Source organism: Mastigoproctus giganteus, chromosome 5 (genome assembly GCF_048544385.1).
Source record: "Mastigoproctus giganteus isolate SK-2022 chromosome 5, ASM4854438v1, whole genome shotgun sequence".
Taxonomy (NCBI): domain Eukaryota; kingdom Metazoa; phylum Arthropoda; class Arachnida; order Uropygi; family Thelyphonidae; genus Mastigoproctus; species Mastigoproctus giganteus.
This window is the reverse complement of record NC_143579.1, coordinates 4,316,009-4,329,170: the sequence shown is the minus strand read 5'-3', so window position 1 is coordinate 4,329,170 and position 13,162 is coordinate 4,316,009. Positions and strand designations below refer to the sequence as shown.

The 13,162-nt window shown below is 37.7% G+C and overlaps 1 protein-coding gene across 1 annotated transcript in view; it reads left to right on the top strand.

The window, feature by feature from the left end:
• LOC150085137 (Fanconi anemia group J protein homolog) overlaps positions 1-13,162 on the top strand; it is a 331,818-nt gene that overhangs the window by 196,571 nt on the left and 122,085 nt on the right. Inside the window, exons 13-14 of the mRNA XM_090373843.1 lie at positions 5,042-5,088; positions 5,219-5,371. Coding sequence (XP_090229969.1) covers positions 5,042-5,088; positions 5,219-5,371 — 200 coding nt within the window. The remainder of the gene's footprint in view (positions 1-5,041; positions 5,089-5,218; positions 5,372-13,162) is intronic.

Sequence of the window (13,162 nt, the reverse complement as noted above, 5' to 3'; positions counted from 1 at the left end):
TGGCAGTATCATGTCCCGTACCCGACTGCTCCGCAAACATCAAGCAAACAGTGCATTTTAATAGACTGTGATTCAGAGGGCAACTGCCCCCCTCAGTTCTCCCCTGAACCACAGCACTCCCATTAGCTTGAGCCTTTTGCTTTGCTGCTCTGGTCAGAGTCATGATTCCGATTTAATTCAATAAAATTCAAAACAAAAATTAAATCCTTAAGTTATATCCCAAAACAGTTATGTTATATATATTTTTTTTTCGGTATCTAGTGTTTTCTACGAGTTCCCTTTATACAACTTCCGTATCACGTGTACCACTATAGTTATGTATTAATTATTTGTTACGATTAAGTCGTTATATATATATATATATATATAGAGTTAAAAGTACAATTTAATTGACAATAAAGTTTATCAAGATTAATAGATTTACTGATTAATTGACAATATTATATTATGCACTATACGACACTAAGCTTATGCTATCGTGTAAAAATGGCGGGAATCACGAACGGTATTTCTACGGACTCGTAAGTATTGATTAGCTTCCAAATCTCGCTATCTCAATTTAGAATAAACTAAGGATCCTGACTAGGTCTATAATCTACTTATAGATGATAATTTGATATAACAGTTGGTTAATAAATCGACTAAATTTGGTTAAAAAAAAAATTTGGTTTGTGACACGTGGATTTGATACCGTTACCGATACTAAGTAATATCTACGAAATCTCTGTCTAAGTTAAACTTTAAACTAAGTATCGTAACTAGGAATATAAAGCTACTCTAGAAAATAAGTTAATATGACAATTTAAACTAATAAAGCAGAAAATAAATCAGGAAAAACTTCTCTGTTTGAAGAGCTTTAAGGAGCAATGACCGCACAGGCTAATCTCGCACCCAGACTCCAATTAGTATTTCTTAACTAATAGCATAACCCCTCCTCCCTTCCTATCCAGTCTATCCTTTCTGTAGACGTTGTACTCCCCAAATTCCAGTTCTGCATTCCTTATATCTGTGTGAAACCAAGTCTCTGATATCCTAACAATGTCTGCCTTTGATGTTTTGAGCAATACCTCAAATTCATCAAATTTATTTACTAAACTCCTACCATTGGTGTACACGCAAGTATACATGCACCTATTTCTATTCTTAGCTACCCTAACACAACCCATGGGTTTACTTGTACCGCAATGACTCCCAGCAGTCTCTGAAATATCCTGAATCTTGTTTTTCAGGCTTCTGCTCATTCCAATAGAAGCAGTGCAAGAATCTCTTTCACCTCTGCCAGTGGCTACTGTTAATCTATTCGTCTTTATATCCCCTCAAGCTAGCAGTTTTCCGACCCACCTAACACTGCCTCGATAGCATCAGCAAATATTCTTGCACCCCTTCTATTTAAGTGTATCCTCCCATCCCTGTAGAAGCAATCTCTCCTGTTAACAAGTACAGTCCAGGCTGAAAAAAATTCTACGAAGTTAGTTTAACTTCTGTTCCTGGTAAAATAACGGAGTCACTGGTTAAAGATGCATTGCAGGATCATCTAGACAAGACTGCAGCAATAATTCAGACACAGCATGGGCTTCTTAAGGGAAAGTCTTGTCTGACAAATTTGATAGGATATTATGATGTGGTTACAAAGGAACTGGATGCAAAAAATAATTTTGATATCATATATTTGGATTTCAGGAAAGCTTTTGCCACTGTTGGCACATGGAAGACTATTGTACAAATTGGAGCAGAATGGTATTAAGGGTAAGTTGCTACAATGGATAAAAGGATGGTTAAGTGGGAAAAGACAGAGGATGGTAATCAATGGGTGCTGCTCTTCGTGGACTAATGTTATTAGTGGAGTCCCACAGGGTTGGGTGTTGGGTCCACTGTTGTTTTGTACATTTATCAATGATATTGATGAAGGTATATCAGGCTTAGTGTCGAAGTTTGCAGATGATACAAAGTTGGCAGGGTTGTTAATCACAGTAATGGCAGTGTGCTACTGCAACAGGATCTAGATAATTTGGGCAGATGGGCTAAGAAGTGGCAACTGAAGTTTAACCTTGACAAATGCAAAGTACTGCATATGGGTAGAAGTAACCCTAGAGAAATGTACCAACTGTGTCGTAGAAAATGAAAAAGATCTGGGAGTAATTGTGCAGTCAGATATGAAGTTTTCTGAGCAATGCAGACAGGCTGCCAGGACAGGTCATGGGATTTTGTCAATGATATATAGGAATTTTGCCAGCAGGGAAAAGGAGGTGATTGTCTCTCTGTATACAGTATGCCAGTACTCAAGGCGTGGCAATGGTCAAGCCACGCCTTGAGTACTGCATACAGGTCTGGAGGCCTCATTGTAGGAAGGATGTAGATTTGCTTGAGCATGTACAGAGAAGGGCAACAAGATTGGTGAGGGGAATGAAGGGATCCTCTTACAAAGAGAGGCTTAAGTTCTGCAAATTTCAGTGGCTGGAGACTAGGCACCTACATGATCATCTGATTGAGGTGTATAAGGCCTTGAATGGGTTGAGCATGCTGAATTCTAATGGGATCTTTTTACTTATTCAGATTAAGAACCTAAGGGGGCATAAATTCAAATTAGGAAAGGACAGATGTAGAATAGATGTACGGAAATTTTCCTTTAACCAGCTGGTGGTTAATTGCTGTAACAAACTTCCATCTGTCATTGTGGATGTTGATAGGTTAAATAAATTTAAGGAGGAACTGGACAGGTATTTTGAGGGAATGGTGTGATTTTTTTTTTTTTTTTTTTTTTTTTCGCTGATGCTGCATAAGCTCATACACTTGCTTTCTTGCATCACAAGGCACTACTACTACTACTACAAACTTCCATCTGTTGTTGTGGAAGTTGACAGCTTAAATAAATTCAAGGCAGAACTACACAAACATTTGGAGTGGATGAATATGTGAAATGGGAAAGGGTTGTTTTGGGGGGGGCTGATGCTGTATAAGCTTGGTTTCTTGCATCATATGCCTCTACTAATGCTAATACTAAAGTTGTGAGAAATATACAGAAATCTTGCCTTTCTTTTAAGCAAAAGAAAACGAACAAATGTGAAATACATCATGCAAATGTTATACACAAAATTACTGTAAGGTAAATACAGTTGATAAGGTTTTATGTTCATCTTAGTCGTTTTTTATATTTAGTAATTAGCACTAGAGTTGCCATTACAATAGTGATGACTATTAGCATTAGCATTAGTAGAGGCATTTGATGCAAGAAAGCAAGCTTATGCAGCATCAGCCAAAAAAAAAAAAAAAAAAAAACCCACTTCCACCTCACCCCTCTGTTCGTTCCAAATACCTGTCCAGCTGAGCCTTAAACTTATTTAGGCTATCAACCTCCACCACAAGGGATGGAAGTCTGTTCCACCAACCAACCACCCGCTGGCTAAAGGCAAATTTCCGCACGTCTATCCTACATCTGTCTTTCCTCAATTTGAATTTATGCCCTCTCAGGTGATTTTTCTGAGCTAGAGGAAGAATCCCATCAGCATTGAGCATGCTTAAACCATTCAAGGCTTTATACACCTCTATCAGATCACCTCGCTGGTGCCTAGTCTCCAGACACTGTAACTTGCAAAACTTAAGCCTTTCTTCGTAAGAGCACCCCTTTGTTCCATTCACTAATCTTGTTGCCCTTCTCTGTACTCGTTCCAGCAGCTCTACATCCTTCTTGAAATGAGGCCTCCAGACCTGTATACAGTACTCTAGGTGTGGCCTGACCATTGCCTTATACAATGGAATAATCACCTCCTTATCCCTGCTGGAAAAATTCCTGTATATCATTGACAATACTCCATGAGCTACTCTTGCAGCCCGTCTGCACTGCTCAGAGAACTTCATATCTGCCTGCACAACCACCCCCAAGTCCCTTTCATTCTATTAGTACTTAACAAACCTTAAAGACAACATGCAAATTACAATAACATCGTGCAATAGTTTGATGAGTTTGTTTATAGTAACAGTTTATAAAAAACGAACTGTTCTTTCTAAAATTAAGCACAACAAAAAATGGAATGTAGAGTTAGTTTGGCCATTATGAGGAATTTCATCAATTTTGTTTCTAGGAAAGTTTTGTATTGTAGTCTTGATATTATATTTATATTCCTGCTTTGATTTGAAATTATTTTTTTTTCTTTGACCTCCTTAAGTTATTCTGGTTTGTATAAGATTCCTTTTGTCCTGTTGATGGCTTTTTCCATAAAGCATTTTATGAAAATGCTACTTTAAAAGACCTTGTGCAACAGCCATCAGAATCAAAATCCTGTGTGTGAGTATATCATATACTCACATTTAAGACGGTAAACTGGCACTGTAGTGGGAGGTTCTTAGTTTAGTTCCCAGCTTTTAGAAAGGTCCTCTTTATTAAATTTGGACGTGTTGTATTTTGTGATTCTTTGGTATTTTTTTGGCTATTCCTAGTATAAAAGTTGGTTATGGACTCTGAATTTTCAGCTTTTTTTTTTATTTCCTATTTTTGAGATTTCTTGCAATTTCTTGCAATTTCAGTATTGTGTTGTCTGGATATCTGTTTTCTGCATGCTGTCTAATATGTTTGATCTCTTCAAGTTCTTCTCCCTAGATGTTTCATAAGCAGCTCTGCATGTATAACCCTATTGTAGGTGACAAGAGGGTTATACATGCTCAAGCCCATTATTTGGACATATCATTTGGATGCTTATTCGGGAAATTAATGAATGAATACATTTGAGAGTATCGTCTTCTTCTTGTATGTTTGTTATTATGCTTAATTCCAAGAAACTGATTATATAAAAGAAGATAAATAAATATCAAAACACAACTATGTTACAGCTATTCAGACAGTATGACTCTCGAAAATTACAGTATTTTAGAACCCCTTAAGTAAATATGGATTCTTTAAATTCCATATTAAATTATATATATATATATATATATTTTTTTTTATTATTATTTATTTATTATTATTATTAATTTTTTATTTTATTTTATTTTATTTTTGTACATATTTTGGTACCATTGCTTATTTGTATTCTACCTTTGTTTACAGTATCTGAAGGAATATTACCGGAGAGTCATACTGCCATTGCTATATTTGTAAGTATATGATGAATACATTGTTTTGTGAAAAAATCTAAGCAGTGATCTTTGACAGCTAGTGTAAATAGTGATATTTCTCTAAATTATGTTAGAAAAAGCTGACTTTTTTTCTTCCCTCTGATTTCAGCTTTCTGGACTTAGTACTTGGTTATCAAAAAATTACAACAATTTGCCCGACTACAATGAATTTAATCAGGCTAGCAAAGTCTGGAGTGGAGAAGAACTTGTTGCAATTTTAACAGAGATCCAGGCAGGACCTAATGATTTTAAAAATCTCAAGGTATTCAATAATAAACATTATACTAAGAACCAATATCCATAACTAGGGAGTTTGTTTTAATTATATATAAAGGATGTCATTCATTCACATTGGTACTTTTACTATTATCGTTAATTTCACTACTTTCAAAGTGTAAAATTGTATACAAAGGGTACTAGGAAAGTTTTGCAATACAGCTTTGTTTATTTAATTTTTTCAAAGTAATTTCCTCTACATTCAATACACCTCTCCATCCTCCGAAACCAATCTTTAAACCAGTTCTGCCAAGTTTCACTAGGGAGTAAAGCACACTCGTTGTCCCAAGCCCATAGAAGGTCCTCATCACTGGAAAACCGCCTCCCTTTTAGCTTCATTTTCACATGCGGGAACAGTGCAAAGTCGCAGGGAGCAAGGTCTGGACTGTAGGGAGGGTACTCGAGAAGTTTCAGTCCTGCCGTGGTCAAATATTCGGTGCAGGCTTTGGCGCGGTGAGCTGGAGCATTATCGTCATGGAGGTACCAGGTGTCCATTCTTGACTTTGACCGCAGGTTCTTCATAGATCCAATGACTTAGGCAGGCATTGTTCAGTATACCACTTAGCTGTGACTGTCTTCTGCATGTCCAAAACGACACGTTCCACAATTCCACTCGATTTGAAAAAAAATACAGCTATCATTTTCTTCTTTACAGATCGGGATTTTCTGACAATTACGGGTGTGTCGTCATCATCAAAGACCCAAACTTTGTTTTGAGCCTTGGTTTGCAGATCGTAATAGTACAGCCAAGTCTCGTCACCTGTCACGATGTTGTTCACATACCGAGATTGTCCCTTATCAAACTTTTTTAACATCTCCCGGCACCAAGTCACACGTCGTGTCATCTGCTCTTCAGTCAGTTGATGCGGCACCCAGAGAGAACAAAGTTTCTTCACGTGCAAATGATCTTGCAGAATCGAACGAATTGCTGGTGCATTTAGGCCCAAAGTATCCTCTATCTGTTGGTAGGTCACTCGCCTGTTTTCGTCAAGCATTTTCCTCACAGCAGTAACGTTTTCCTCTGTAACTGACGTTCGTGGCCTTCCCGGCCTCTCAGAATCCTCCAGAGTGAAATTTCCCCTTTGGAATTCTCTATACCACCTGAATATCGTTGTACGATGTGGACAATCATCATCTAGTGCAAGAGTCATTTCTTCTAAGCACTGGTCTATGGTTAAACCATGCACGAAATTATACCGCAAAACTGTCCTTATCTCATTTCGTGACCACGATGCCATCGCAAGAACTTTACACTCTCACTACTAATGAATAACTGAGCCCATTGACTTGGCGCGGCGGCTACTATGCACATATGAACATGTCTCAACATGCAGCAACAAGCAGCTTCCTGTGATTCATTGTTGCGTCATATTGCAAAACTTTCCTAGTACCCTTTGTATTCTATTTTATATGCAATTTTACACCTTGTATTGTATTGGATAGAATATAGCATTAGCATTATACAATTGAATATTGTTCAGTTCAGTGTGCCTGCTGTTTTTAAGTCTCCTCTGCTCTCCTGCTAGAGTTAAGTCTTTTTGTAGAGGTGTTTTATTCTCTGGAAATCAATGTCTGGTTTCAGGAATTGAAGCCAGTATAAAACAAAGTCCATAGTCACATATGGAATATGTAAGAATTGTCAAGGAGACACATGAACTAATGAAGAAACTAAAGTTGCTTTTCTCAAAAAATAGAGGAGGTTATCACAAATGGAGAAAATCGGCAGAATTAACTCACTAAAAAAGCTCATTTTTTTTTTTTTTTTTTTTTTATGAGAACCCCAAACACGAGAGGTATTATAACCTATAGTACTTAGTACCGTGCTTGGGTTGGAGGTTGAGAAGACGAAAGAAGATATTTGTTGATATTGGACTTGAACTTCTGTAGATTGTAATTTTCAGGAAATACGTATGAAGGAAGGTTGTTCCAGAAAACGGCAGTTGAATGAATAAATGAGGAAGATGAAAAGTTGGTTCTGTGGGTTTGAAGTTGGACAGTAAATGGATGTTGGCTGGTGGCGGCACGTGTTCGGACTGTTTTGAAGGAGAGAGCGGGAATTATAGAAGCCAATTCAGAAGAACAGTGCCCATGGAAGTATCTGTAGAAGAGGCATGCAGCAGAAACAGTGCGTCTATGAGAAAGCGAGTGGAGAGACTCTGTTAGAGATGAATCATTAATTAACCTAATTGCCCTCTTCTGAATGGAATCAAGAAGCCTGAGAGGGGTTTTGGGGGCACCACCCCAGATGTGGGAACAATATTCCATGGCAGGGCGGATTTGCGATTTATACAGAGTGAGCAGCTGTTTGGGAGAAAAGTAACGCCGAGAGCGAAAGAGAAAACCAAGTTTTTTAGATGCAGAGGAAGCAATATTTGTAATGTGCTTGTGCCAAGAGAGATTAGAAGTCAGGGTAATCCCCAAAAGAGATATATCATTTTGCCTAGAAATCGGAGTGTCACTAAAGATAAGCATAGGAGCAGAAGAATCCTTTTTGCGAGATATAAGACAAGATTGAGTTTTAGAAGGGTTGAAATCAACTAAGTTGTCTTTGCCCCACTGGAGAATTACCTGAAGATCGGCATTTAAGGAAATGGCAGCAGATTTTCGAGAACTTGAAGCTGATTGAGCTGGACAAGGTTTCTCAAAATGGAAAGTTGAGTGCAATGTGCTATCATCGGCAAAACTATGGATAGGATTTCCAGTCAATGGAAGAAGGTCATTGATATACAAGAGGAAAAGAGTGGGGGAAAGAACTGAACCTTGGGGGACACCGGCATTAGTGGAGAAGTTAGAAGACAGAGAGCCATCTACCATCACCTTCAGTGAGCGATCAGAGAGAAAACTGGATAACCAATTACTAAAAACAGTTGGCAAACCATAAGATGGAAGCTTGTTTAGAAGACCTTTATGCCAAACACGATCAAAAGCCTTTGAGATGTCAAGAGCAACTACTTGTGTTTCACCGAACCTTTCCATTGAATTAGTCCATAAATGGGTAACATAAGCCAGAATATCACCAGTGGATCGACACTGACGGAATCCATACTGGCGATCGTTGATCAGACGGAAGGTTTCTAGGTAGTTTAAGAGTTGGCGGTTAATTGATTTCTCCATTACTTTAGAAAGAGTAGAAGTAATTGCAATGGGACGATAATTGGATGGGAGGGATTTGTCACCCTTTTTAGGAACTGGCTGGATATGAGCAAATTTCCAAGCAGAAGGAAAAACACCTTTGGAATAAGAAAGTGAAAAAAGGCGGCAAAGAATAGGAGTAAGCTCAGGAGCACAGGTTTTGAGAACAAGTGGAGAAATACCATCAGGAGCTGGAGCTTTCTTAGCATCAAGATTCATCAAAATCCTTCTGATATCCTTTTGACGGAAGACCACAGAAGGCATTGAATGGAGCGTGTTAGGAATGGTGGGAGGTGTTTTACCAAGATCATTAATACATGAGCTCGAAGAAAAATGGGATGCTAGCAGGTCAGCTTTATCCTTGGCTGAAGTGACAACAGAACCATCTGGTTTGGACAGAGGTGGGAGCAGAGATGGGCAAAAGTTGCGGCCAATAGCTTTGGCAAGAGACCAGAATGTTCGGCTACCATTAGGGCAAGAAGCAAGTTTTGTACTCTTAGCCTGTTCAAACTCTAGTTTGGACTGATTAATAACTGCTTTACAATTGTTGCGAGCTTTGGTGTAGGCAGAAAATGAAACTGAAGAATTAGAAACAAGCCAATTACGATATGCAACGTTCTTCTCTTGGACAGCCTTAGCACATTTATTGGAAAACCAAGGTTTAGATAAAGGACGAGATTTTAAAGTGGAGTGTGGGATAAAGGATTCCATTCCTGCAAGAATAATTTCACTGACACGATCTGAGCAAACGTTGACATCAGAAGTTTTGAAACAGTAATCAGACCAAGGAAAAGAAGAAAAGAAGTCTCGCAGGTCATCCCATTTTGCATTCTTGTAATGCCAAACAATACGAGGTTGGGAATAGCCATGAGATAAAGGTTCCATTGGAGAAGAGACAATCACCAAGTTGTGATCTGAAGTGCCTAAAGGACCTCTCACTCATGCAAGCTTCCTGAGGGCAATGAGGAAGTTCTGTGCTAACACTCATCTCATTTGTTCTAAGTAACCATTCCAGTTTAACCTTCCAGCTATTATGATGTGGTCACAAAGGAACTGAATGCCAAAAATAATTTTGATATCATATACTTGAATTTCAGGAAAGCTTTTGATGCTGGAAGACTGCTATACAAATTGGAGAGGTACGGCATTAAGGGTAAGTTGTACAATTGATAGAGGGATAGTTGAGTGGGAGATGACAGAGAGTGGTAATCAATGGACACTGCTCTTGTGGACAAATGTTGTTAGTGGAGTTCCCCAGGGTTCGGTGTTGGGCCTATTGTTGTTTTGTATATTTATCAATGATATTGATGAAGGCATATCCAAGTTTGCAGATGATACAAAGGTTGGCAGGGTTGTTAATGACAGTAAAGATAGTATGCTACTCCAACTGGATCTAGATAAGGTCGGAAAATGGGCTCAGAAATGGCAACTGAAGTTTAACATTGACAAATGCAAAGTACTGCATATGAGTAGCAATAACTGAAGAGAAATGTACCATCTCTGTGGTACTACACTCAGGGAACTGGAAAGTGAAAAAGACCTGGAGGTAATTGTGCAGTCAAATATGAAGTTTGCTGAGCAGTGCAGACGGGCTGCCAGGGCAGGTCATGGAGTCTTGTCGATGATATATAGAAATTTTGCTATTAGTAAATTAATAAGAGGAGTTTACCTCAATATAGTACGTGGAACACTTCCGTATGATACCCTCCAGAAATTAAAACGGAAAAAACGAAAAAATCGACAACTTACCGATACATTAAAGTAAAATATAAATAATTAAAGTAAAATATAAATAATTAAATAATCAATTTAACACAATTCAAAATCAATTCAAAACAATTAAAATTCAAATTAACGCAATTAAAAGAATCTAACGAAAATATTCAAAACGATTTTCCTTCCTGAAGCTGACAATGCTTTTCGACCGACTGTCGTGATCACAGGAATGAAAATTACCGAATCAGGCTAAACCTGCAACTTAAATAGTGATTATGTGTCTTCGCGCATGCGCGTAAAGGTCCACGCATCGGAGATCAAATATGGCCACCGAACGTTAACAGAATTCTCGTGTAATTTAATTTCAACGGTTTCTGCAATTAATAGTCGCGTATAATTACGTTGAACGTTAAGTATTTTGGCCTCGTTAAATAAAAAAGTATGTTTTTCGTTAATGTCATGAAAGGCTAATTCTGACGCTGCTGAACGAGAAGCACGAACTGAGGCTTCGTGTTGATTTACAAGGATATTAAGAGAAAACCGCGTCGAACCCTGATAAGACGAGTCGCAATCACCGCAAGAAATGTTGTATACTAGATCATTAATTTGTGTTGCGAACGCCGAAAGAACCGAGCGATTGTTCAGTATAGTGTGTAACTTCCGTATAGGCCTAGCTATAATTTTAAATTCGGTATCTTTAAAGAATCTGTTAAGCTGTTTGTGCCACTGTTCAACATATGGGACAGAAATAAAGTATTTTTTGATATTACTATTGTTGATTGGTGCAGTGGTGATTTGGGATATGTTAAATAAAAACTCGACACCGATTAATTATACGAAGCTGCCTATAAAGGAGATTTTTCATTTAATTAAACTATTAGTTGAGGCTAACTACATCACCTTTCGAGACAAGGTGTACAAACAAATTTTTGGATTACCAATGGGTTTGAGCCTGAGTGGCTTAATGTCAGAGATCTATCTCTCAACGATTGAGCAGATACATTTGACACCTTTTCGTCCCCGTATCACATACTATGGGAGGTATTTAGACGATGTTCTAGTTATTACCGATAGTAGTACTATCCAAGACATTTTACATTCGTTTAATAATATTCATTCTAGACTCAAATTTACATTGGAAAGGAAGATATGGATACTAAGTCATTAAACTTTCTAAATTTCACGCTTACCCGGGACTCGAACAAAATACAATTTAGCATCTATCGAAAACCCACAAACACCGGTATGCTTCTACATTATAATAGCTACCACCCGTTCACCTACAAAAGATCGATTATCTTTAATCAATTTCTAAATGCCTATAAATATTCAACGACGGATTCTGCTTTAGACTCAGAAATACAAATATTAACTAGCAGATTCTTGAACAGGGGTTATCCCATTAACACAATAAATCGAATTAGGGTACAAGCTAAGGATAGGATACAAAACACTGCACCAATCAACAATAGTAATATCAAAAAATACTTTATTTCTGTCCCATATGTTGAACAGTGGCACAAACAGCTTAACAGATTCTTTAAAGATACCGAATTTAAAATTATAGCTAGGCCTATACGGAAGTTACACACTATACTGAACAATCGCTCGGTTCTTTCGGCGTTCGCAACACAAATTAATGATCTAGTATACAACATTTCTTGCGGTGATTGCGACTCGTCTTATCAGGGTTCGACGCGGTTTTCTCTTAATATCCGTGTAAATCAACACGAAGCCTCAGTTCGTGCTTCTCGTTCAGCAGCGTCAGAATTAGCCTTTCATGCCATTAACGAAAAACATACTTTTTTATTTAACGAGGCCAAAATACTTAACGTTCAACGTAATTATACGCGACTATTAATTGCAGAAACCGTTGAAATTAAATTACACGAGAATTCTGTTAATGTTCGGCGGCCATATTTGATCTCCGATGCATGGACCTTTACGCGCATGCGCGAAGACACATAATCACTATTTAAGTTGCAGGTTTAGCCTGATTCGGTAATTTTCAATCCTGTGATCACGACAGTCGGTCGAAAAGCATTGTCAGCTTCAGGAAGGAAAATTGTTTTGAATATTTTCGTTAGATTCTTTTAATTGCGTTAATTTGAATTTTAATTGTTTTGAATTGATTTTGAATTGTGTTAAATTGATTATTTAATTATTTATATTTTACTTTAATTATTTATATTTTACTTTAATGTATCGGTAAGTTGTCGATTTTTTCGTTTTTTCCGTTTTAATTTCTGGAGGGTATCATACGGAAGTGTTCCACGTACTATATTGAGGTAAACTCCTCTTATTAATTTACTAATATTATTATCAACGTAGAACATATTGAGTATTACAGCTCTGATTCATACTATCTAAGAAATTTTGCTAGCAGGGACAGGAAAGTGATTATCCCATTATACAAGGCAATGGTCAAGCCACACCTAGAGTACTGTGTACAGGTCTGGAGGCCTCATTTGCAGAACTAAGTTCTGCAAATTGCAGCGCCTGGAGAGTAGGCACCTGCGAGGTGATCCATTTGAGGTGTATAAGGCCTTGAATGGGTTGAGAAAGCTGAATGCTGATGGGATTCTTCCTCTTGCTCAGACTAAGAACCTGATGGGGGCACAGTTTCAAATTGAGGAAAGATGGTTGTAGAATAGATGTGCAGAAATTTGGCTTTAGCCAGCGGGTAGTTGATTGGTGGAACAGGCTTCCATCTTTTGTTGAAGTTTGCTTTCTTGCATTGTATGCCTATGCTAATGCTAATTATGTATAAACAAGGATTTTTTGTTTACTGCATGCAATACTCGATATTTTTTTGGATAAACTGTGAGAGAGAATAATATTCATGCAATACATTATTTTATTCTTACATTGTACATGTATTCACTGCTTAGTTCACTAGAAGCAGAGTAATTGTGCCAGTATGGAGGGA